Here is a 24,987-nt window from a genome sequence, read left to right as displayed (position 1 = left end):
GATCCCCACTCCGTGGGAACGCGCCTCCCTCTGCGGCTGCAACGCCAGCCTCCTGCTCCGGCTTGGAAAGGGGCTGCACCCCCTGGCTAGTGCAACTCCTCCAACTGCGCCGGTGCCCCTCATTCCCGACCCACAGCCCCCTGCTAGCCCAGCCCTGGGCTCCCCCAGAGCCCTGCCAGTGCCCCTCAATCCTGACCCACAGCCCCCTGCTAGCCCAGCCCTGGGCTCCCCCAGTGCCCTGCTGGTGCCCCTCACTCCCGACCCGCAGCCCCCTGCTAGCCCAGCCCTGGGCTCCCCCAGAGCCCTGCCAGTGCCCCTCAATCCCGACCCGCAGCCCCCTGCTAGCCCGGCCCTGGGCTCCCTCCAGTGACATTATTGACATGAACTGGGACCGTATAGATCATTGTTGCAACCAAGGTCATCTAGTGGCACCAAATCTTGTATAAAGGGGGTCAAATATGGTGTTTAAGACAAGGTTATGATTTGCTGGTTAGGATGATGCTGTCTGTATGTGGGTATCATTTTTGTATTTCGAGTTATAAGTATTGGCTCTATAGCGTCTGTATTTCAAACTTGTGCTCTGCTTCTGGGTGACACCCCAGACAAGTTGGTGTCAGCTCTGCCTAGCCTGCTGGGTGGCCCATTAAAGACCATCAGCTCTACAAGTGACCCACTGAGAGCAGGCAGACATGCCTTGTGACTCAGGAAGGCATGCAGGGACCTGCCTATGGACAGAACTTTATGCATGTGTGCAGAGTTGAGGAGCCATGCATATATTTTTAATTTTTTGTGCAGAAAAAAGCTTCTGTCAAAATGTTGCTGCAGTTCTGCCTTTTGCCCACCAGAGGGCGCTGTGGCACAAGAACAGAGCAGCAGCTCCCCGCAGAAAATAACTTCTGCCCTTCCATGTTTTGCCCACCAGAGAGTGCTGTGGTGACAGAACACAGCAGCAGCTCCCAGCCAGCGAGGGAAGAAAAAGAGTCTGCCTTCTCCACAGCAGGCCAGGTCAGGAGACAGGGGCTGTGCGGAGACAGACAGCGTGGGGTGCTGGGGGGATGGTCATACAGGGGCTCATGAGGGCTAGCGGGGGAGGACAGACTGAGGCAGGGGCTGAATGGGAGTGGAGGCACAGGGGGGAGGGAGGTGCAAGGCCACAGGGTGATGAGGGAGGGGGTGCAAAGACCTACATAGCAACAGGGGAGTGGCTGGGGGGGCACAGAGACTCATGGGGACGGGGGAGGGGGTACTGGGATACATAGGCACGGGGGTGGCTGAGTGGGGGCACAGAGACACATGGGGAAGGGGAGGAGGTACAGAGCTACATGGGGACAGGGGGAGGGGTGCAGGACCACATGGGGATGGGGGGAGTGGGTGTCTGAGTAGGGGTGCAGGAACACATGGGGACAGCGGCACATGTGCCTGACTGAATGGGAAAGGCTAGGGATTAGCCAGGATCTGCATGGGGGAAGCTCCCTAACAGTCTCTCCCCGCCCCCTCAAAAAACCTGTTCCATACTTTTCACACCCATACTCAACGACCCTCCAAGTTCACACCCAGGCTCCTTCCCAGCAATTTACTTCCCTCTACCTCAGCTCCTCCGTTACCTCTGACTCCCCCAAGCCTTTACACTGCTTCTGAGGGGTGTGGGAAATACAGTTCTGTATTGTAGTTTAAATGAATTATTACTCAGAGTCCTGCATTAATATGCCTAGTAAGGAATCTATTTGTCAAAAAACATTTCCTGAATCTTTTTTGTTGTCTGTATTGTTACAGACATACTTGCTGACAGGTATTTTGAAATAAATTACCAAAAATAATTGAAACTGCTGTGATTATATTGTGTTATTCTGACAAATAAAATATGCAGAATTTTAAAATATTGTGAACAGAATTTTTAATTTTTTGGTGCAGAATTCCCCCACGAGTAGTGGAGGGGAAGGACGGTTTGCTCTCAGGGAGGCTAAGAGACATCGATGTGAATGTCGCCTGGCTGTCTGAGCAGGGATGGGTCATTAAAAAACACTGGTGGAGCCTGACCCCATATCAATGGGGAATCCCAGAAGACACAATGGCAAAGCCAGTCACAGGACACTGGCACCCACAACCAGCGCCCGAGAGGGGGTGGTTTCCCCACCTCCCCCCAGGGAGGCTGGGCCACATCCTGAGTTTGAGAACAGAGGACAGGGGAGGAGTGAGGTAGGGGATCAGAGCTGGCTGCTGGCAGGAGTCAGGGCTCACCTGGACTCTGCCCAAGGAGGCCAGACAGAGACAGACGGAGCCTGAACAATGGGGTTCACTATAGCTGGGAGGGGCTCTGGCTGACCAGAACGGACGATGCTTTAACCTTTAATTCTCTGGGCTGAGCTAAGGTGTCCCTGTGTTGGTCCAGGTGACTAATAACCCGCCTGTTGGCCTGCGCTGGCTGTGTGTCCCTGCAGATCCTGGGGGAGGGGGTGCTGCCCCCCAAGATGGTACAAGTCTCCATCGGGGTCTGTCTCAGGGGGACTTGCTGCCTGGAGCTCATGGTGGGGGTGCAGGGAGGCTGCAGGCCCAGAGGTCCAGCCCCAGGAGGCGGTGAAGTTGCGTGGCTTCTCCTGGAGGCGGAGACAGACCCCTTGGGGGCCTCTCTCACTGACAGGGCCTCCAGGGCCTGTCCCCATGCTGGGGCCCTGGCCCTGATCCTGGGGGTCCGTGACACCCAACATGGGGTGAGTGGTGCCTGGGCTATTGCCCGGCTGGTGCAGGGAAAGGCACCGGCAGTGGCTGCCCTGGGAATCTCTGGACATGGGGGGTTGGGGTGGAGGTGGGGGGGAGAGAAGATGGATCTGCCCCTCCCAGTCCCTGCCCCGCTGGGGGCGCCGTGCTGTGAAGTGCTTCAGGAGGGGGAAGGGTGCAGGTTCCCCCCTCCCAATCTCCCCGCCCCCAGCTCAGTTCTCAGCTGGAGCACGTCACCGCCCCACCTCCGCTCACCTCCTCGTTGTCGTACAGCGCGATCAGGCGGACGTTGGGCTCCCGGGAGAGGGAACCGGGAGCCTCACAGGAGCTGATCAGGGCCTGCAGGGGACAAGACATGGGGCATTCCTGGGGCAGAGCCCACAGAACCCACAGAGCAAACAGCCCCTCCACCCCGACACGTGCCTGGCCCCGCTGCCGTCCTTCCAGAAGGGGAGTCCCCACAGGGCCCTGCTGACACCCCGCCCCCCAGAGACGGGTGCAGCCGCGACCCCAGAGAGGAGCGCAGAGTAGGGGTTGGGGTGGGACACAGTCTCCCCGGGGCAGCCCCCACTCACCTGCAGGGCGCAGTAGCAGCTGTGCAGATTGTCCAGGCGGGGGGCGAAGATGAACTCATCGAAGGCGCCGCCTAATGTCTGAAAGGGAACGAGCAAACGGAGCCCATCACGCGGGCTGGGGGAGCTGGCGGAGCCGGGCAGTCCCATTCCAGTGGGGCTCTGTGCCCAGTTCCCACCAGCGCCCCGGCTGGGCCCCTGCACGCATGCACAGAGCCAGGTGCTTGGGCGCTGCCCCACCACGGCCTGGGCAAGTCCCACCCTCCAGGAGCGGGGCTGCAGGGGTACCGGCGCCCTGGGGAGCCTGGCTCCTGCCCCAGCTGCACACCGCCTGAGGACTGACCCCAGCCCTGCTTGGGGATTGCCCTGGGGGCTCTGCTGCAGGGAGTGGGGGGCAGCCTCCGAGGAGGGCACAAGCAGGGGACTGGCCTGGCTGGGATCTCAGGGCACGTGTGGATGAGCCGCGGGCGTCCCTCCATGCCAGGCTCCCGAGCGCTCACTCCCAGAGGTTGGTGGCCGCAGACACTCGGCCTGAGGAGTGCAGACACCGGGCCCTGAAGGCTGGGGGGCGCGCAGCTGAGGCTGCTCCCAGGGGAAGTGCGCAGCAGCCACACTGGCCCCAGGAGGGAGCTGGTGGGGGAAGGACAGTGGGGGACGGTGGAGCCCTGCGGGGAGGCCAAGAGCAGGGACCCCACGTCACCATCAGCACCAGAGCAGCCAGCCTAGTCGCAACCCTGGCCACACAGATGCAGTGTCTGCAGCAGTCCAGTGTGCCTCCTAGAATCACAGACTGTCCGGGTGGGAAGGGACCTCAGAGGTATCTCGTCCAACCCCTGCTCAAAGCAGGATCAACCCCAACTTTGTCAAGCCTGACCTTAAAAACCTCTAAGGAAGGAGATTCCACCACCTCCCTAGGGAACCCATTCCAGTGTTTCACCACCCTCCTGGTGAAATAGTGTTTCCTAATATCCAACCTAAACCTCCCCCACTGCAACTTGAGACCATTGCTCCTTCTTCTGTCATCTGCCACCACTGAGAACAGCCGAGCTCCATCCTCTTTGGAACCCCCTTTCAGGTAGTTGAAAGCAGCTATCAAATCCCCCCTCATTCTTCTCTTCCGCAGACTAAACAATCCCAGTTCCCTCAGCCTCTCCTCGTAAGTCATGTGTTCCAGACCCCTAATCATGTTCGTTGCCCTCCGCTGGACTCTCTCTAATTTGTTCACATCCATTCTGTACTGTGGGGCCCGAAACTGGACACAGTACTCCAGATGAGGCCTCACCAATGTCGAATAGAGGGGAACGATCACGTCCCTCGATCTGCTCGCTATGCCCCTCCTTATACATCCCAAAATGCCATTGGCCTTCTTGGCAACAAGGGCACACTGCTGACTCATATCCAGCTTCTCGTCCACTGTAACCCCTAGGTCCTTTTCTGCAGAACTGCTGCCGAGCCATTCGGTCCCCAGCCTGTAGCGGTGCATGGGATTCTTCCCTCCTAAGTGCAGGACTCTGCACTTGTCCTTGTTGAACCTCATCGATTTCTTTTGGCCCAATCCTCCAATTTGTCTAGGTCCCTCTGTATCCTCAGTTTCCCCTACATGGCCACGGCGACCCAGTAGGGAATAGGGCAGACTCAGAGATGGGGGTGGGGTGAAATGAAGAATCCTTAAGGAAAGACCCCAGCTTGAGAACAAAGGCCTGGGAGGGGGGATAAGGGCTGGCCCCTGGCTGGGGGCTCCCCCACCTGGGAACTGACTTTGGAGACGGACGGAGCCGGAGCCTGAGGCTCCCCACAGCTGGGCTGGGCTCTAGGCAACCAGCACAGACCGAGCTTTGACCTCCTGTTCTCAGGGCTGCCCTAAGGGCTTCCTGTGCTGCGCCCAGGGGACGAGCCCCCCGCCTGCGGGACAGCGCGGGCTCCCCGTCCCTGCAGATCCCGGCTGCGGTGCACCAATCCGGTACCATTGCGGAGAGTGGACCAGATGATATGTCTGGGGGGAGAAAGCAGAAGGAGACTCCGCTGGTTGGAAGGCATGAGATGCGATGTCCTGAGGTTGGGGGTTCCACGACCACCACTCCCAAGAGGAGAAGGCGGGTGGTGGTGGTCGGGGACTCTCTCCTCCGGGGGACTGAGTCATCTATCTGCCGCCCTGACCGGGAAAACCGAGAAGTCTGCTGCTTGCCAGGGGCTAAGATTCGCGATGTGACGGAGAGACTGCCGAGACTCATCAAGCCCTCGGATCGCTACCCCTTCCTGCTTCTCCACGTGGGCACCAATGATATTGCCAAGAATGACCTTGAGCGGATCACTGCGGACTACGTGGCTCTGGGAAGAAGGATAAAGGAGTTGGAGGCGCAAGTGGTCTTCTCGTCCATCCTCCCCGTGGAAGGAAAAGGCCTGGGTAGGGACCGTCGAATCGTGGAAGTCAACGAATGGCTACGCAGGTGGTGTCGGAGAGAAGGCTTTGGATTCTTTGACCATGGGATGGTGTTCCATGAAGGAGGAGTGCTGGGCAGAGACGGGCTCCATCTTACGAAGAGAGGGAAGAGCATCTTTGCCAGCAGGCTGGCTAACCTAGTGAGGAGGGCTTTAAACTAGGTTCACCGGGGGAAGGAGGATGGTGTGGATTGCACTCTCAGCAAATTTGCAGATGATACTAAACTGGGAGGAGTGGTAGATACGCTGGAGGGGAGGGATAGGATACAGAAGGACCTAGACAAATTGGAGGATTGGGCCAAAAGAAATCTGATGAGGTTCAATAAGGATAAGTGCAGGGTCCTGCACTTAGGACGGAAGAATCCAATGCACCGCTACAGACTAGGGACCGAATGGCTAGGCAGCAGTTCTGCGGAAAAGGACCTAGGGGTGACAGTGGACGAGAAGCTGGATATGAGTCAACAGTGTGCCCTTGTTGCCAAGAAGGCCAATGGCATTTTGGGATGTATAAGTAGGGGCATAGCGAGCAGATCGAGGGACGTGATCGTTCCCCTCTATTCGACATTGGTGAGGCCTCATCTGGAGTACTGTGTCCAGTTTTGGGCCCCACACTACAAGAAGGATGTGGATAAATTGGAGAGAGTCCAGCGAAGGGCAACAAAAATGATTAGGGGTCTAGAGCACATGACTTATGAGGAGAGGCTGAGGGAGCTGGGATTGTTTAGTCTGCAGAAGAGAAGAATGAGGGGGGATTTGATAGCTGCTTTCAACTACCTGAAAGGGGGTTCCAAAGAGGATGGCTCTAGACTGTTCTCAGTGGTAGCAGATGACAGAACGAGGAGTAATGGTCTCAAGTTGCAATGGGGGAGGTTTAGGTTGGATATTAGGAAAAACTTTTTCACTAAGAGGGTGGTGAAACACTGGAATGCGTTACCTAGGGAGGTGGTAGAATCTCCTTCCTTAGAGGTTTTTAAGGTCAGGCTTGACAAAGCCCTGGCTGGGATGATTTAACTGGGAATTGGTCCTGCTTCGAGCAGGGGGTTGGACTAGATGACCTTCTGGGGTCCCTTCCAACCCTGATATTCTATGATTCTATGAATCCCTGCGGAGCGGACAGGCCTCGCCCCGGGGTCTGTCGCAGCCCAACGCGCTGGGCAGAGAGCAGAGCCTGGGGCAGGGGGCCGACCCTGAAGGAAGAGTGAGGCCCCTTGAGAGGGGCACAGGGAAGAGGTTCCCCCGAGGGACTGTGCCCAGCCCGGGGGTGTAGCCCCGATCCTGTGGCGCCGTGACTGGCGGGGTTCGCGCTGGGATGCTGAACGCACCAGCAGCATTGAGCAGCAAGTAGCCACCGCCCTGAGCAGGACTCGCAGCCCTGGGCCGGGAGCAGGGCTTCTGCGTGGGCTGGAGGAGGAGGAGGATCAGTCCCAGAAGCAGGTTCCAGGCCCAAGCGGGGCTCTGTCACGGAGTGTGGGGGAGTCAGGGCCCTGCACCCCACTTCCTGCGATTGACCGTGACTCTCAGCCAGCCAGTAAAACGGAAGGTTTATTAGACGACAGGAACACAGTCCCAAGCAGGGCTTGTACGTCCAACCAGGACCCCTCGGCCAGGTCCCTCTGCGGGGCAAGGAGCTTAGACCGCAGCCTTGGGGTTCCCCGCGTCTTCCCAGCCAGCCCCAAATTGACTCCCCCTCCAGCCCCCCCCCCCGGGGCTTTGTCCCTTTCCCGGGCCAGGAGGTCACCGGATTCCTTTGTTCTCCAACCCTTTAGCTCTCACCTTGCAGGGGGGAAGGGCCCAGGCCATCAGTTGCCAGGAGACAGAGTGTCGGCCATTTATGTACCCTGGCCCTTTGCTCTCCAACAATGACACCCCCTTATCTCACCACCTAGAGACTTAATTATGCAATGCACTGAATTTAGCCATATGGAGTGGAAACCTATCAACTTCACGAAATTTTTTAGTCTCTAAGGTGCCACAAGTCCTCCTTTTCTTTTTTCAGGGGAAACTGAGGCACCCCTACAGTATTCAAAGGAAACATTAAGAACAGTCCCGCTTCGTCACAGGCTCCAAGCGGGTTCAAGAGCGACAGAGGCGGCAGCAAGGCACCCCCACACCCTGGTCCCCACGGACAGATCGGAAGCGGTGGTCAGCGGAGCTGGGAGCCGCAGCTGGAGCAGCAGAAACGAGAGGATGGGGAATGAGCTGAGCAGGAGCTGGAGCAGCCGAGGGGCAAGAGACCCCGCTGAGGGGTGAGTGGGGAAAGGCCCCGGGATGCCAGTTCTGCAGGGAGCCTAGATACCGAACTGCTGCCCCAGTTTAAGGGGGGCGGGAAGATATAGATGCAGATCTCACTGCCTTTGGGGAGGTTTGGGGTGGGAACCAGGCTGACCCTGCGGACGGGCTGTGCTGCCTCACCCCCTAACTTGAGCCATGGGGCGCACAGCCAGACGGACGGGTGGAGACGGGGACTAGGAGCTGTTCACAAAGGCTCCATGCTTAGGTTGGAATGGACCCCTGGGGTGTATGGGAGACATTTTCGGGGTGTGCGCAGATGTGAGCCCCGACCCTGCTGGGAGAATCTCTCTGCACGTGGGGTCAGGGTGCGGGGTCACCGTGCCAGAGGATCAGTGTACTCTGGCTTGGCTGGAGCAGCTCTGAGATCCGTCCCCACAAGCTGAGCATGGGGCCAGTGGACAGGAAGCCCGAGGGTCTGGCAGGGCAGGCCGGCTGGCAGAGGAGTTTGGGGATACAGGTCTGGGGATGGAAAGACCCAAAGGGGCTAGCTCAGGTTGGGGACCCAAAGAGGGGGTCACTCATGGTGCCCCAGAAGTGGGGCTCAGGTGAACGGCTAGCACGGGGAGCGGCTGATGGGGGCTCAGAGACCTGCGATGGGAGAGCTGTAGAAACCAGGGCAGAAGGGGCAGGCTGCCTGTGGCTGGATGACCGGGTTTGCCCAGGGCAGAGGGGTGAACTCCTCTACCCAGCCAAGGTGGCCTGCAGCTCGGGCCCAGAGCGCGAACGATGCGACAGCGTTCGGCGGGACGCAGCCACCCAGCCCGCTCCTCGGGGCACGGGGGGTGACAGATGAGCTCCCACCCCAGGCCCCAGTGCACGTGTCCTGTTGGACTCCCCTGGGCGCAGGCACATCTGACCCCCCAGGGGAGCGGCAAGGGGTGGTCAATGGGGAGACATCTGTGGGGTGGAGAGATCCCTTGTCAGACCTGGTGTGGCGCAGCCCCCGCAAAGGCTGAAGGCTGTGACCAGGGCTAAAGCCCCAAACGTGGAGCCATTCGCCCTGCCTCTGGCTCAGAGCCCTGGGCAGACCCCAGAAGGGCTGGTCATTGGGGGTCCCCAGTGGGGAACAATAAAGCTCAGTCCCAGTCTCTGCACCAGCCCAGGGTTCGAAGCACAGGAGCCAGGAGAGGGGTGTCAGTGAAAACGCAGCTCGGCCGGCAGGGAGGGGAGGGTCCTTCCCCCGGCTGGTAACATGAAGGAAAGAGCCCTGGATTGGAGCGGCCCCCCCAGCTCCACGGGAGACGAGTCGCACGGGCAGGCGCCCAGGGGAGCCAGCCGAGGGCAGCCCTACACTTTCTGCTGACAGCGTAGCAATCCCGCCTCGGGGGGGATGGGGGGTTGGGTTGCTGGGAGAACCCCCCCCCAACACAGGGGGGCTCGGTTGCTAAAGCCGCGTCGCTCGGGGTGGGGAGTTTTCACAGCCCTGAGTGACTGAGTTAAACCCACTTACGGTGTGGCCTCGGGCTGAGCGTGGGGAGCTCCAGGCAGGGCAGGGTGACGGCCTGGCGGGTTTGCCCTGCCCAGGGCGGAGAGGCCCCAGCGAAGGGGCAAGCAGCGGGGAGGGCGCTGCTGGTAGCAGACGCCTGGACAGAGCGTGGCCAGGGCCAGGGCGGGTTCTCGTAACCGCGGGAGGAGATGGGAGAAGTCCCGAGTGAAGCCGACCTAGCCCCAGTGCAGCCAGCGCTCAGTGGATGGACGAACGCGTCCGTTGCACTGTGGGGGGATTGCTGGCACCCAGGGGAGAACCCCGCCTGGTGCACAGCTCGTGTCTACACGGAAGTGCTGCAGTGTTTACAGTGAGACAAGCCCTGTCTGGGCGGACTGAGGACTCGCTAGGGAACTGGCCGAGACCGACCCAGATCAATGCAGTTGCCAGCCAGATGCCAGGACTTCCCCACCCTGGGCACCCAGGCTGAGCCAACCCTCCAGCTCCAAAACAAAAGACTGGGAGGGATCTCGGGAGGGGTGGGGACTGAGTGGCTAAGCGGCAGTTCGGCAGAAAAGGACCTGGGGGTGACAGTGGATGAGAAGCTGGATATGAGTCAGCAGTGTGCCCTTGTTGCCAAGAAGGCCAATGGCATTTTGGGCTGTATAAGGAGGGGTATTGCCAGCAGATCGAGGGACGTGATCGTTCCCCTCTATTTGACACTGGTGAGGCCTCATCTGGAGTACTGTGTCCAGTTTTGGGCCCCACACTACAAGAAGGATGTGGAAAAATTGGAGAGAGTCCAGCGAAGGGCAACAAAAATGATGAGGGGTCTGGAACACATGACTTATGAGGAGAGGCTGAGGGAACTGGGACTGTTTAGTCTGCAGAAGAGAAGAATGAGGGGGGATTTGATAGCTGCTTTCAACTACCTGAGAGGGGGTTCCAAAGAGGATTGATCTAGACTATTCTCAGTGGTGGCAGATGACAGAACGAGGAGCAAGGTCTCAAGTTGCAATGGGGGAGGTCTAGGTTGGATATTAGGAAACACTATTTCACGAGGAGGGTGGTGAAGCACTGGAATGGGTTCCCTAGGGAGGTGGTGGAATCTCCTTTCTTAGAGGTTTTTCAGGTCCGGCTTGACAAAGCCCTGGCTGGGATGATTTAGTTGGGGTTGGTCCTGCTTTGAGCAGGGGTTGAACTAGATACCTCCTGAGGTCCCTTCCAACCCTGATCTCTGATTCTGTGGGCGTGGGGGAGGCACCCTCCTCCTGAGCAGCACACTGCTCCCTCCCAGGTGTCTCAGCTGGACCTGCTGGGCAGGGTGCAGCAGGAGGCTGGCACCCACAGGTCCAGTCTAGGAGGTGGGGAGGCCGCGTGGGTCATCCCAGGGAAAGAGTGGGACCCTGAGGGGTCTGGCACATCACACCAAGGGACTGACCCAAAGCTGGGGGCATAGCCCCGATCCTGTGGATCTGTGACAACATGAAGGATGGTCCCTGCCTCCTCCCAACCCGGGCAGCTCATCACCAGCAGGGCAGGGCAGGGACCCTCGCAGCAGATTTTACCCTCAGCCCTGTGCCAGTCAGCCTGGGGCTGGAGGGAGAAGCCACTGCCTGGCCCTCCCGGCTGGGTCCTGGTCACTCACCGCTGGCTGCGTATCCACCAGACACAGCTCCATCTCCACGATCTGCTCCGGCTTCACGCCCAGCTGGGAGCAGAGCAAGGATAGCAGGACGGGGGCATGCCGCTCCGTCTGGGGAGAGAGCAGAGCCCCCCAGGGGAGGTGAACGCTGTGCACAGGCCATGAGACTCCTGTCCCCGCAGGGCAGCACCGCCCGGCCCCAGTCCCCCCGGCTCTCCCAGGAACACTGCAGCTCTTGGCTGAGTTTCCCCTGTCCCAGGGCCCCCCGGCATGCCGAGCAGGGGACACTCGGTGCACAAACCCACATGATGGGTGTGACGAAGTGGGACTGTTCTTAATGTTTCCTCCGAATATTGTGGGGGTGCCTCAGTTTCCCCTATGCAGTTCTTAAGTATCTAGGTGGTGGGGTAAGGGTGTATGATCACTGCAGAGCCCTAGAGGGCAGGTGTGTGCAGGGGTCTGGACACAGACAATGGCCGACACCCTGTTTCCTGGCAACTGATGGCCTGGGCCCTTCCCCCCTGCAAGGTGGGAGCTAAAGGGTTGGAGAACAAAGGAATCAGGTGACCTCCTGGCCCGGGAAAGGAACAAAGCCCAGAGGAGGAGGGGCTGGAGGGAGTTTCAGTTTGGGGCTGGCTAGGACATGGAGTGAAGTGCAGACGTGGTTGTCTGGCTCACTGCCCTCCAAAATGGACCCAGCTGAGGGGTCCTGTTCTCTGCACCTGCAAGCTCTGTTTTAGACCATGTTCCTGTCGTCTAATAAACCTCTGTTTTACTGGCTGGCTGAGAGTCCCGTCTGACTGCGAAGTTGGGGTGCAGGACCCTCTGGCTTCCCCAGGAGCCCCGCCTGAGCGGTCTCGCTGTGGGAAGCACACGGACGGGCAGAGGATGTTGAATGCTCCGAGGTCAGACCCAGGAAGGTGGAAGCCGTGTGAGCTGTTTGCCCTGCGGACAGGCTGCTCACCGGAAGGCGACTGCCCCAGAGTCCTGACTGGCTTCATGGGGAGCAGTTCCAGAGCATCGCCCGGGCACTCCGTGACAATGGGGAGCTGGGCTCTGACACCCCCAGGGGCCCTCCTGCCTCACCTGGGCATCAGCAGTGCAGGGAGCCCCAGCCTTGGGTGCCCCCTTCTCCAGCTCCTCCTGGATGGTAGTGGCCAGGATGGGCACCCTGCGGGGAAAAGGGCTTGGTTGGTCACCTGGGCATTTCCAACCCCGCTCGGCTGCTCCCACATCCTGGGGCAATCGCCAGAGCGAGCCCTTCCCCGGGTGCGCCCTTGCCCTGCTCCCCGGGGGCTCACCAGCCAACTGGCAGAGAAAGGGGTGTCAGACGCCGATGCCCTGGGAGTGACTGAGGGGGAAGCCCTGCCCCAGGCCTGCGATCCACCCCCCATCTCTGTGCCCCCCACGGTACCCTGCGCCTCCCAGGCAGCCCCCCAGACCTGGCAGCATGTGCTCCGGGAACACCTGGGCTGTGAGCTGGCTGGAGAGGGTCCCACCACACAGGGCAAGAGCAGGAAGCTCCGCCAGGCCATGGGAGCCCTCTCGGCACGCAGCCGGGCCAGGCCCCTGGGGAGAGCGCGGGGAACATTAGTGCCCATGCTCTGGCGTGGGATGGGGACGCCTGCCCCACTGAACCCTCCCGCGCTGGGCGCGCCCCGGGTGGTGGCTCACAGGTGCTGCTCCGTGTTGGGCCCAAAGCTCTCATTGACACTGCGCTGCAGGTGGATGGCCAGGTTGGGGATGCGCAGGACGGGCCGCTCCACCCACACCAGCCGCTGCTCCAGCCGCCCCGCAGCCAGCTCCTGAAAGCACAGCAAGGAGGGCGGGTCAGGGAGCCCTTCCCAGGGACCTCCCCATGCCCACCCACAGGAGTCAGCCCTCCTCCATGGGAAGGGCAGGGATGGGGGCTGGAAGGATCTAATCCATGGGGTGAGGGTCTCTGCCTGCCTGGGGCGTTCCCTCTGCACCTGCCTGCCCAGCTGCCCACCACGTCGGGTGAAGGGGGCGGCAGTGCCGGACCCCCGCCCACATCCCTGCAGACGGGGGAGGTGTGTGTTCCACGCGTGGGGTAGGGAGTCGGAACCTGCTGACTTCCGAGGGGGAGTGTGGGTGTGACAGATGGACAGACGGACTCTAGGATCCGGGATGCGTGGACGGGACTGGATCCCACCACGAGCTGTGACCTGCAGACACGGAGCTGCGGGCCGGGAGCGGCTCCCAGCCCGGGGCAGACTCACCTTTATGATCACCCGCCCGGCCACAGTCAGGTCCCGGTCGAACCAGGTGTTCCAAATCCCTCCTCCATAGGTCTCCACGCCCACCTGCACCAGGCCCACTTGGCCTCTCTTGGAGCGACGCTTCACCTGTATGAGAGCCAGCAGCCCATCACCAGCCAGCGGGCCGGGCACTGCCCATGAGGGGATGTGACGATGTGACGCAGCAGGGAGGGGGGAGTGTTGACCTGGGAATGTGCCCTGGGGACGGGAGACCTGAGAGCCTGTCACCTGAGCCAGGAGGGGGATGGGGAGGTGACACCTCTGCCTGGGAATGTGAACAGAGGCTGGAGGAGGGGGCCTGCTGGGTGGGTTTAGTTTCAGTTTGGGGCTGGGTGGAGGAACACAGGGAACCCCAGGGCTGGGGTCTAAGCTCCCTGCTCCCCCAGAAGGACTTCACTGAGGGGTCCTGGGTGTACCCACAAGCTCTGTTTTGGACTGTGTTCCTGTTGTCCAATAAACCTTCTGTTTTACTGGCTGGCTGAGAGTCTCAGTGAATCCCAGGAAGAGGGGTGCAGGGCCTGGACTCCCCCACACTCCGTGACAACTGGTGGCAGCGGTGGGATCTACTGCACCCCGTGAACGGCGCTTCCTGCAGTAAGTGACTGGGGAACAGTAAAACGAAGGGGGATTGACGGGGACCAGGTGTGCTGAAGATTCAGAGAGAGACGGTTTCAGGGGGCGGTTAACCCCTGGGAGTGTGTGACCAGAGAGAAGGACTTTTGCAGTAACAGGGTCCCCCGGGGGATTGCAGCGAGCGGTCCCAGGGGCGGAGGAGTCTGCAGCTCGACCCTGGCAAAGAGGTGGTGACCTCAAGAAGGACTGGCACACTAGGGGCTTTTCCTGGAAACCGTGGACAGCTGCCCGGCCTGCGAGTGGCCAGCCGGGAGATGTACGCTAAACGCCTTAAGAGCGACCTGGTGGAGCTGTGCAGGCAGAGGGGGCTGCGCGTCGGGAGGTCCACCAAGGACCAGCTGATTGCCCAGCTGGAGGAGAGGGATCGCTTGGATGACCCGATCCCTGTCCCTGAGGGAAGCCGCCCGGCGGACGCAGCGTGGGCCCTGGGGCCTGACCAGGCTGGGAGGGGTCAGACTGCTGCCCAGGACACCCCGAGACCCTTCCTACCTATGCCTGGGGGAGGGGTTGTGGGAAGCCCAGCGAATACCGAGGGCCCCCTGACCCCAGCAGCCAGCAGGGGATCCTCCCAGCGGAGCTCCCCATCCCTGGAGCGGATGCGGCTGGAATGGGAGAGGGAGAGGAAAATGAGGGAGCTGGAGGATCATGAAAAACAACGTCAACATGAGGAGAAACAACGTCAACATGAGCAGGAGGAGAAGGAGAGGGAGCGTCAGGAGAAGGAGAGGGAGCGTCAGGAGAAGGAGAGGGAACGTCAACATGAGCAGCAGGAGAAGGAGAAACAAAGACAGCATGAACTGGAGCTGGCCAGGCTGAGGAGCAGTGGGGCCCCGGCTGCGGTGAGTGAGGGGGGACCCAAGACTGCAAGGAGCTTTGATAAGTGCTTCCTGGCCCAGCGGAAGGAGGGGGAGGACACAGATAGCTTCCTGACGGCCTTTGAGAATGCCTGCGAGCTGCACAGGGTTGACCCTGCAGACAGGCTCCAGTTCCTCACCCCCTTACTGGACCCCAAAGCCGTGGAGGTGTACAGCCGGATGACAGGGCCAGAGGCTGGGGACTATGAACTGTTCAAACAGGCCCTGCTCCGTGAGTTTGGGCTGACCCCCGAGATGTACCGGAGAAGGTTCCGGAGTCAGCGTAAAACGCCTGAGGTCACCTACCTACAACTGGTCAACAGGATGCAGGGATATGCCCGCAAGTGGACAGCGGGGGCCCAAACTAAAGAGGACCTGCTTGACCTGTTTGTACTGGAGCACCTGTATGAACAGTGCCCTTCCGACCTGAGGCTGTGGCTGGTGGACAAAAAGCTCGCGAACCCCCAGCACGCAGGGCAGCTGGCCAACGAGTTTGTGAACAGTCGGTCAGGGGGTAGCCGGGAGGAGTCCCAAAAGAACAGGCCCCCCCCGATGCAGAGAGAGAGTCACCATGGGGCCTCCCAGCGGGGAAATAGGGAGAACCCCCTCCAAAGGGGAACGCCTGGTGTCGGGCCCCTCCGACCCGTTCGAGGGGACCAACGTGACCTGAGCTGCTATCACTGTGGCCAGAGAGGCCACGTACGGGCCCAGTGCCCCGGGCTCAGGGACAAACTGAGCAGACCCAACCTACCCAGGGTTAACTGGGTAGGGACTCAGCTGGACGAGGGGCAGGCGACCCAGGAAAGGGGGGCTACCAGTTTGCCACCTGCTCAGGAGGGAAGAGTACCCCCAGCCAGCCCCGCCACAGGGCTGGAGGCTCTGGACTCAGGGTGCTCGGTTTACAGGGTGGGTGCGGGGCTGTCCCTCCGGAGAGAGTGCCTTGTTCCCCTGGAGGTGGATGGGAGGAAGGTCAATGGATACTGGGATACGGGCGCGGAGGTGACGCTGGCCCGGCCCGAGGTGGTGGCCCCAGATCGGGTGGTGCCCAACACCTACCGGACCCTGACGGGGGTGGGCGGGACCCCATTTAAGGTGCCCGTGGCAAGGGTACACCTGAAATGGGGGACCAAGGAGGGCCCCAAGGATGTGGGGGTACACCACCATTTGCCCACTGAAGTTTTGATGGGGGGAGACCTAGAGGACTGGCCAAGCGACCCCCAGACCGCCCTGGTTGTGACCCGTAGCCAGAGCCGGCGAGGGGCACTGCGACCTGACCCTGGGGAGGGTACCACAATGGAGGCGCGAGACCCTACTCGGGTGGGGAGGGAGCGCCGAGGGGCACGGCTCAGAGAGGCTGCGGCCTCAGACCTGGCCACGGAGGGGGAACCGGGCCCCATCCCTTCCCCAGCCGCTGAGTTCCAGGCCGAGTTGAGGAAAGATCCCTCCTTGCAGAAGCTCAGGGACCTGGCCGACCTCAGTGAGGGACGGACCATGAGGAGAGGCTGCCAGGAGAGGTTCCTGTGGGAGAAGGGGTTCCTGTACCGAGAATGGGCTCCCCCAGGGGAAGGGGAGTCCTGTGGGATCAGGAGGCAGCTGGTGGTCCCCCAGAAGTACCGCCGCAAGCTCCTGTCCCTGGCCCATGACATCCCCCTCGCAGGGCACCAGGGAATCCGGCGCACCCGGCAGAGGTTGCTACAGAACTTTTACTGGCCCGGGGTCTTTACCACCGTCCGGCAGTATTGCCGATCCTGTGACCCCTGTCAGAGGGTGGGGAAGGCCCGGGACAAGGGGAAAGCGGCGTTGAGACCTTTGCCCATCATAGAGGAGCCTTTCCAGAAGGTGGCCATGGACATCGTGGGGCCTCTCAGCAAGACGACCCGGTCGGGGAAGAAATACATTCTGGTGGTGGTAGATTTCGCCACCCGCTACCCCGAGGCAGTGCCCTTAGCTTCCATTGAAGCAGACACCGTGGCAGATGCGCTCCTGACCATTTTCAGCCGAGTGGGGTTCCCCAGGGAAGTCTTGACAGACCAAGGCTCCAACTTCATGTCGGCCCTGCTCCGGTGCTTGTGGGAGAAATGTGGGGTCCGGCATGACTGGGCCTCAGCGTATCACCCCCAGTCCAATGGGCTGGTGGAGAGGTTTAACGGGACGCTAAAGATGATGCTGAAAACCTTTATGAACCAGCACCCGCAGGATTGGGACAAGTACTTACCTCACCTGCTGTTCGCGTACAGGGAGGTGCCCCAGGAGTCTACCGGATTTTCGCCTTTCGAACTGTTATATGGAAGGAGGGTGAGGGGCCCCCTGGACCTGATGAGAGACGAGTGGGAGGGGAAGGCCACTCCCGATGGAGAGTCAGTGGTGGAGTATGTCCTGACCTTCCGAGAGAGACTGGCTGAACTCATGGGCCTGGCCAGGGAGAATCTGGCCAGAGCCCAGAGGAAGCAGAAGGTCTGGTATGACCGCATGGCGCGGGCCCGTGCCTACGCCACCGGGGATCAGGTGATGGTTCTCATCCCCGTGAGAAAGAACAAACTACAGGCCGCCTGGGAGGGCCCGTTCAAGGTCGTCAAGCAGCTCAATGAGGTAAACTATGTGGTGGAGCTGTCGAACTGGGCCCACCACCGCCGGGTGTACCATGTGAATATGATGAAGCCATATTATGCCAGGGGGAATGTGGTGTTAGCTGTGTGTGGTCAGTGGGAGGAGCAGGGAGATGACCCTTTAGTAGATCTATTCCCTGGGACCAGAGCTGGTTCCCCCCTGGAAACAATCCCCCTCTCGGATCAGCTCACCCCTGCCCAGCAAGCTGAGGTCAGGGGGGTGCTGCATCCGTACCGACAGCTGTTTTCCAACCAGCCTGGACGCACTAATCTGACTGTCCACCGAGTGCAGACAGGGTCGCACCCGCCGATAAGATGCTCCCCCTTCCGAGTCACAGGGAAAACTGCTCAGGACCTGGAAAGAGAGGTCCGGGACATGCTGGCTTTGGGGGTGATCCAGCCATCGGCCAGCCCTTGGGCCTCGCCGGTGGTGCTGGTCCCCAAAAAGGATGGGTCAGTCCGGTTCTGTGTGGACTATCGGAAGCTCAATGCTATCACAGTATCGGATGCCTACCCCATGCCCAGGCCGGACGAGCTCCTAGACAAGCTGGGAGGAGCTCGGTACCTTACCACCATGGACCTTACAAAGGGCTACTGGCAAGTGCCGCTGGATGCAGATGCCCGGCTGAAATCGGCCTTTATCACCCCTCTGGGGCTCTATGAGTTTCTGACCCTGCCTTTCGGCCTCAAGGGAGCGCCGGCCACCTTCCAGCGCCTGGTGGACCAGCTCCTGAGGGGGATGGAGAGTTTTGCCGTGGCGTATATTGACGACATCTGTGTCTTTAGCCAGACCTGGGAGGACCATGTGTCCCAGGTTAGACAAGTGCTGGACCGACTCCAGGGGGCTGGGCTGACTGTCAAAGCGGAGAAGTGCAAGGTGGGGATGGCTGAAGTATCTTACCTGGGCCATCGGGTGGGGAGCGGCCGCCTAAAGCCGGAACCGGCCAAGGTGGAGGTGATCAGAGACTGGCCCGCTCCCCACACCAAAAAGCAGGTCCAAGCCTTTATTGGGATGGCAGGATACTACCGAAGATTTGTGCCCCACTTTAGCGCCATAGCCACCCCCATCACTGAGCTATGCAAGAAGGGGAAGCCAGACAAGGTGGTCTGGACCGAGCAGTGCCAGGAGGCTTTCCGGGCGCTGAAGGAGGCTCTGGTCAGTGGCCCAGTTCTAGCAAACCCAGACTTTGACAAGCCCTTTGTGGTGTTCACCGACGCCTCCGACACGGGACTGGGGGCGGTGTTAATGCAGGAGGGTGAAAAGGGGGAGAGACACCCCATCGTGTACCTGAGCAAGAAGTTGCTACCCCGGGAGCAACACTACGCGGCCATCGAGAAGGAGTGCCTGGCCATGGTGTGGGCCCTCAAGAAACTAGAGCCCTATCTCTTCGGGCGACACTTCACCGTGTACACCGACCACTCTCCCCTGACCTGGCTGCACCAGATGAAAGGAGCCAACGCCAAGCTCCTGAGGTGGAGCCTGCTCCTGCAGGATTACGACATGGACGTGGTCCACGTGAAGGGAAGTGCCAACCTGATAGCGGATGCGCTGTCCCGGAGAGGGGGCCCCGAACTTCCCCAGGTCACTGGTCACAGTGACCCCGCTCAGTTCAGTCTCGAAGGGGGGAGAGATGTGACGATGTGACGCAGCAGGGAGGGGGGAGTGTTGACCTGGGAATGTGCCCTGGGGACGGGAGACCTGAGAGCCTGTCACCTGAGCCAGGAGGGGGAGGGGGAGGGGACACCTCTGCCCAGGAATGTGGATGGAGGCTGCAGCAGGGAACCTGCTCGGTGGGTTTAGTTTCAGTTTGGGGCTGGGTGGAGGAACACAGGGAACCCCAGGGCTGGGGTCTAAGCTCCCTGCTCCCCCAGAAGGACTTCACTGAGGGGTCCTGGGTGTACCCACAAGCTCTGTTTTGGACTGTGTTCCTGTTGTCCAATAAACCTTCTGTTTTACTGGCTGGCTGAGAGTCTCAGTGAATCCCAGGAAGAGGGGTGCAGGGCCTGGACTCCCCCACACTCCGTGACAGGGGGCACCTTTGGCTCAGCCCCCCGGGCACTGGCAGCAGCAGCGGGGAGGCCACCGAGGACGGGGCTCTGGGACGGGCATGAAGCCAGGCCCTGGGGGCGGGAGAGCGAGTCTCCATGAAATCCTGCCCCGCGGCGATCCCAGCCTGGGTGAGGCCCCAGAGCCGGTCAGGGCTGGGTGTCCAGCACCCGGCAGGGCAGGGGGTGCTCCAGAGGGACCCGGGGGAAGGGATCCAGACAGAGCCCAGGGAGTGGCGGGTGATGGGGCAGGCAAGGACGGAGCCCCAGGGAAACCAGCGCGGGTCAGGCTGGACGCGCCCCAGAGGAACCAGCACGGGTGGGGCTGGGGAACCAGGGCGGGGCGGGTCCGGTGGGGCTGGAGGCGCCCCAGGGGAACCGGGTCGGGTCGGGCCGCATGAGGCTGGACACGCCCCAGGGGAACCAGGGCGGGTCACATGAGGCTGGAGGTGCCCCAGGGGAACCAGCGTGGGTGGGGCTGGGGAACCGGGGCGGGTCAGGCCAGGTGGGGCTGGAGGCGCCCCAGGGGAACCGGGGCGGGGCGGGAGGAGGCAGCCGGCGTCCCGGGTGCAAGGGCTCCCTCACCCTGAGGCAGGGGCTGTCCGTGTGGGCGCCGATCAGACTGAAGCCGTTGCCAGGCTGGTACTGGCCCCCGACGGCGAAGGCGATCAGGGTGGAGTAGTTCCGGGTCACGAAGTACTGAGAGAAAAGGGGAGAGGCAGCAGTGATGGTGTTAGCCTAAGCCCATCCCCACGGCTTCGGGGCCAGGGCCCCCTCAGCCCTTTCCCGGAGGTGGGGAGAAGTTGGGCCCACCCCACCAAGCTGCCCCCTCCCCCCACAAATGCCCTGTGCCCCCAAAGCCACAGGCCAGGGCACAAGAGCACCCCACGTCCCCAGCCCGTGCCCTAGGCAGCCCCCTGCCCTACCTTGTGCTCGGGCTGGATGTCCCAGTGCTCAGCCTCCTTCAGCTCCCAGAACCCCGCCTGCAGCAGGCGGCTCCGGCACTCGGCAACCACTGCGGGGAACCACACAAACCGCCATGCTGACCGCTTATAGGCACTTAAAGTCTACCGCTCTGCACCCCAAAGCAACACCCTGGCCCCCCCAGATCTGCCACGGTGATAGGACGATGACGTGCTTGGTACGAAGTCTGCCTTGTGAGGTGTCATTTTAAGAGTCTTGCTGTTGCCCACGACTCTCCCGTTGGATTGTATGCGCTGTCATTGTACCCGGAGTCCGAACTGTATCCGTGTGAGCCACTGAAACCTGCCGGGAGCTAAAAACACCCACCAGCAGCCCTTCAGGTACAACAATAAAAAGGCCAGCCGGTGTTGACGGCCCACTGAGGGGGGACACTCACACGGATCACCCCAGGAACTGGGTACAGTGGAGACCTCTCGGAGAGCGACTACAACAGGGACTGTTGGACTCCTAGCAAAGGATCTTTCCAGCAAGCTGGAAGAAGCCATAAAAGGGGGGAAGCGACATCATCACTGGCGTCACTCCCCCCCAACTCAGCTCCTGGAAAGATGCCTGGAAAACCAAGGACTGCGTGGGGGCGGGGGGCCCAGCGGGAGGAGGGAATCCCAGCCTGTGTATGGAAGATTGGTGACCCGCTTGTACCAGCGGGATGCTTGCTTCAAATCCTGTCTAGTTTATAACTCACAGCTTGCAGTTTGGTTCTGTTTCTTAGGTGATCTACTCTGATCTGTCCCCTTATTGCTCAGAATCACTTAAAATCTACCTTTCTGTTGTCAAAAAATCTGTTTTGTATTTTTTACCTAAGACAGTGCGCACAGGGAAATCTGCTCAGGAACAGGGGCTGGTGCATGATGCCTCCACATGGCGGGGGGGGTGGACTGGGTCATAACTAACACTGGCCAGGCCTCTGCCCAGGGCTGGATGGTACAGTTCTGGGGCGCAAGGCTGGGAAGCTGGGCGGCACTGGCTGGGGCCTCTCTATTGAGGGTTCATGAGTGGGTAGGAGAAGTATTCCTGTAACTCAGCGAAGTGCGTGCCTGCCTGGGGATGGCTGTGTGAGTGCAGGACCTGGAGGGGTCTGCAGCTTGTCACAGCATCACAGGGGGATAGGGAGCCCAGGCTGGTGAGACAGAGGACTCCGCGGTACCCCACTTCCAGGTTGCACCCCGGGGAAGTCCGTCACAATGGGCAGCACGGAGACTGAGCCCCACCCCTGGGCCATGCCAGCCCCTCCCCCGTAGGGGGCAGTGGGCACCGACGGCAGGAAAGTGGTTCTGCCCCTCTGCCAGCCGGCGCCTCGCCAGGGTGCTGTGCCTGAGCGGGTGCGAGAAGGGTCCGTACAGAGCAGTGCATGGGCATCGCAGCCCCCGTCCCCCTGTGCCATCCCCACTCAGCCCCACAGCCTGGAGGGGAGGGATTTTGCAGGGCCCTCTGCAGGGGAGCGCAGACCCTCCAGTCGGGGTGAAAGCTCCCCAGTGGGGCAGGCGGTTAAGAGGGCAGCTCACCCCGCACAGCACCTGGCTCGGGTGCCAAGCACCTGGGGAGTCGGCCCCGCCTGTGCTGTTAAGAGTCTGGGAGGGGACTTTGCTTCGGGGCAGGGAGTGGGGAGCAAGGAGGAAACAGCCTCCCCCCCAAGCCCCCGCCACCCCGGATCCTCACGCACTCAGCAGGGCTGGGCAGCTGGCACTGGGAGCCCCCCTGGCTTGCAATTCCCAACCTGCTGTCACCAAACCTTCCCCCCCCACCCCCCCAGACTGCACACTCTGCAGCTGCTGCCCGGGGGGGACGACGGGGGGACTCCACACCCTGCAGCGTCCCGCAGGCTTCTGATAAACAAGCGGGGACTATGGCGGTTCAATACAAGACAGGACACGGCTTTAGGCAAGCAAGCAGGCTGGTTTGCTGACTGGATTGCCCCCGTCAGCTTTTCCAGCTCCCCTTTTATTTCTCTCCCCCTTGCGCATTACATACTCCAACCGCAGAAGGCATCAACAAAGGAAATAATATGACTTTGATTAATATTCTTATTTACCAGCCTCTATCTACTACAATCCTAGTTCTCAGGCCTTGAGCCCAGGCCAAGGAAGCTTCCCACGGTTACTGTCCTTTAATTGACTTCCCGTGGTCCATGTCCTTGGACAGCGCAATGTGTCCACTGCTCCTACACAACAGTCAGGGTGTGCCCCGACTGTCTCCAGGTGCATGAACGCTACACGAACCCTTCATGGGACGCTGGCTCCCGGCAGCCCTGCCGCGTCCCCTGCCTGGCTGCCAGCGGGAGCGAGGCTCCTGGATGCAGGCCCTAGCTCCGGGCAGGGGGAGCGGGCACCTAGGGGAGAGAGGCTGGGGCGGAGGGGGGCAGCATGGGGCAGGAGAACAGGCGTTGTGACACCAGGGTGCGGAGGGAGCCGTGCCGGGGCAGTGTGAGAAATGGGCCCGGTGCCCCGGAGCCAGCCGTGGGCAGCAATGTCCCAGGGTTAACACCCTGGTGAGTCTGGCCAGTCTCTCCCCCTACCCCACCAGCTGGGAGTCTCTGCTACCCCCACCCGCCCCATGGGAATAGAGGCTTGAGCTGGGAGGGGGCGAAGGAGCCCCCGGAGGGGTGTGGGTAGCTCGGTGTTGCCGTCCAGCTCCAACAGGCATGCCAGGGGGCAGCTCTCTGTCGATGGGGTGACAGCCTGGACAGGGCAGCAGCTGCAGGCTCAGGGGGGCTCTGCCCCGGGCGCAACCCCCTTTCCCCCAGGCTCCCCCAGCCCCTTACCATGGTAGGGGGAGGGGCCCCGATTCACAAAGTTCAGGAACTTCTGGGCCGCCGCCTGCACGGAGTCCTTGGCCACGGACGCCTGGTGGGCAAAGGGGCGCGTTACTGTGGCGAACAGGGACGGAGGGACCCCCTGCCCGGCCCCCCACTGACGGGTGAGGCGATACCAGGCTCACACAGCCCCATGGCACACAGCCCCAAGGCGGGCCCCCGAGCGCATCGCCCACGGACCAACCCGAGAGCTCAGGGACACCGGCACCAACGGGTCGCGAGTCAACCTCGTCCCAACGGCAGCCTCTGGCCGCGCTCAGCCCGAACCCCCCGTGTGACCCCCCCGGGGGCCACACCCAGCCACGCCCAGCCCGGCCCCCCCCGTGACCCCCGGGGGCCGAGCCCGGACCGCGCCCAGCCCGAACCCCCCGTGGTACCCCCCCAGAGGGCCGCACCCAGACCAAACCCCCCGTGTAAACCCCCGGGGACCGCGCCCGGACCACACCCAGCCTGCCCCCCCATGACCCCCTGGGAGCCGTGCCCGGACCGCGCCCAGCCCACCCCCCCCCGTGGGACCGCACCCAGACCGAACCCCTGTGTAAACCCCCGGGGCCAGACCTGGACCACGCCCAGCCCGCCCCCCCATGACCCCCTGGGAGCCGCGCCCAGCCCGAACCCCCCGTGACCATCGGGGGCCGAGCCCGGACCGCGCCCAGCCCGAACCCCCCGTGGGACCCCCCAGGGGGCCGAACCCAGCCCGCCCCCCCCTGTGTAACCCCCCCGGGGCCAGACCCGGACCACGCCCAGCCCGAACCCCCCGTCTGACCCCCCCGGGGGCCACGCCCAGCCCAAACCCCCCCTGTGACCCCCGGGGGCCGCGCCTGGACCGCGTCCAGCCCGAACCCCCCGTGGGACCCCCCCGGGGCCGCGCCCGGACCGCGCCCAGCCCGGACCCCCCGTGGGACCCCCCCGGGGCCGCGCCCGGACCGCGCCCAGCCCGAACCCCCCGCGGGACCCCCCGGGGCCGCGCCCGGACCGCGCCCAGCCCGAACCCCCCGCGGGACCCCCCGGGGCCGCGCCAGGGGGTCCCCACGGGTCGGTTCCGTCCCCGGCACCTGCATGATCCCGGCCCCGGCTCCGCCCCGGACAGCGACGCCGAGCGGGGCGGGCGCCGGGGCCCCCTGCGGGCCGGGAGGAGCAAACACAGCCCCGGGCCCCATCGATCCGCCCCACGGACCGCCCCCATCGCCCCACGGACCCGCCCCGTGGAGCCCCCCCGCCCCACGGACCTGCCCCATGTCTCCCCATTGCCAGATGGGGCCCCCAGCCTGCCCCCCACCCCTGGGCTGCCCCTGTCCCCCCACAACCCCATAGACCCCACCCCAGCCTGCCCCATGTCCCCCCACTGCCCTATATACCCCCCAGCCTGCCCCACACCCCCCCTCCAGCCTGCCCCATGTCTCTCCACCGCCCTATTGAGCCCCCCGGGCTGCCCCCCATGGCCCCCTACTACCCCATAGACCCCACCCCAGCCTGCCCCATGTCTCCCCATTGCCAGATGGGGCCCCCAGCCTGCCCCTCACCCCTGGGCTGCCCCTGTCCCCCCACAACCCCATAGACCCCACCCCAGCCTGCCCCATGTCCCCCCACTGCCCTATATACCCCCCAGCCTGCCCCATGTCTCTCCACCGCCCTATTGAGCCCCCCGGGCTGCCCCCCATGGCCCCCTACTACCCCATAGACCCCA

The 24,987-nt window shown here is 62.1% G+C and overlaps 1 protein-coding gene across 1 annotated transcript in view; it reads right to left on the bottom strand.

Moving 5' to 3' along the window:
- Positions 1 to 24,460, bottom strand: part of DNPEP (aspartyl aminopeptidase) — a 30,011-nt gene extending 5,551 nt beyond the window's left edge. Inside the window, exons 1-10 of the mRNA XM_074966967.1 lie at positions 24,356 to 24,460; positions 23,250 to 23,331; positions 20,434 to 20,522; positions 20,093 to 20,206; positions 13,330 to 13,455; positions 12,764 to 12,894; positions 12,176 to 12,260; positions 11,093 to 11,200; positions 3,291 to 3,368; positions 2,971 to 3,054 (exon numbers count right to left, since the gene is read on the bottom strand). Coding sequence (XP_074823068.1) covers positions 2,971 to 3,054; positions 3,291 to 3,368; positions 11,093 to 11,200; positions 12,176 to 12,260; positions 12,764 to 12,894; positions 13,330 to 13,455; positions 20,093 to 20,206; positions 20,434 to 20,522; positions 23,250 to 23,331; positions 24,356 to 24,460 — 1,002 coding nt within the window. The remainder of the gene's footprint in view (positions 1 to 2,970; positions 3,055 to 3,290; positions 3,369 to 11,092; positions 11,201 to 12,175; positions 12,261 to 12,763; positions 12,895 to 13,329; positions 13,456 to 20,092; positions 20,207 to 20,433; positions 20,523 to 23,249; positions 23,332 to 24,355) is intronic.
- Between the last annotated feature and the right edge of the window lie 527 nt (positions 24,461 to 24,987).

The sequence above is a fragment of the Natator depressus genome, chromosome 11 (genome assembly GCF_965152275.1).
Source record: "Natator depressus isolate rNatDep1 chromosome 11, rNatDep2.hap1, whole genome shotgun sequence".
Lineage (NCBI taxonomy): Eukaryota > Metazoa > Chordata > Testudines > Cheloniidae > Natator > Natator depressus.
The sequence above is the reverse complement of the archived record's forward strand: the minus strand, read 5'-3'. Positions and strand labels throughout refer to the sequence as shown.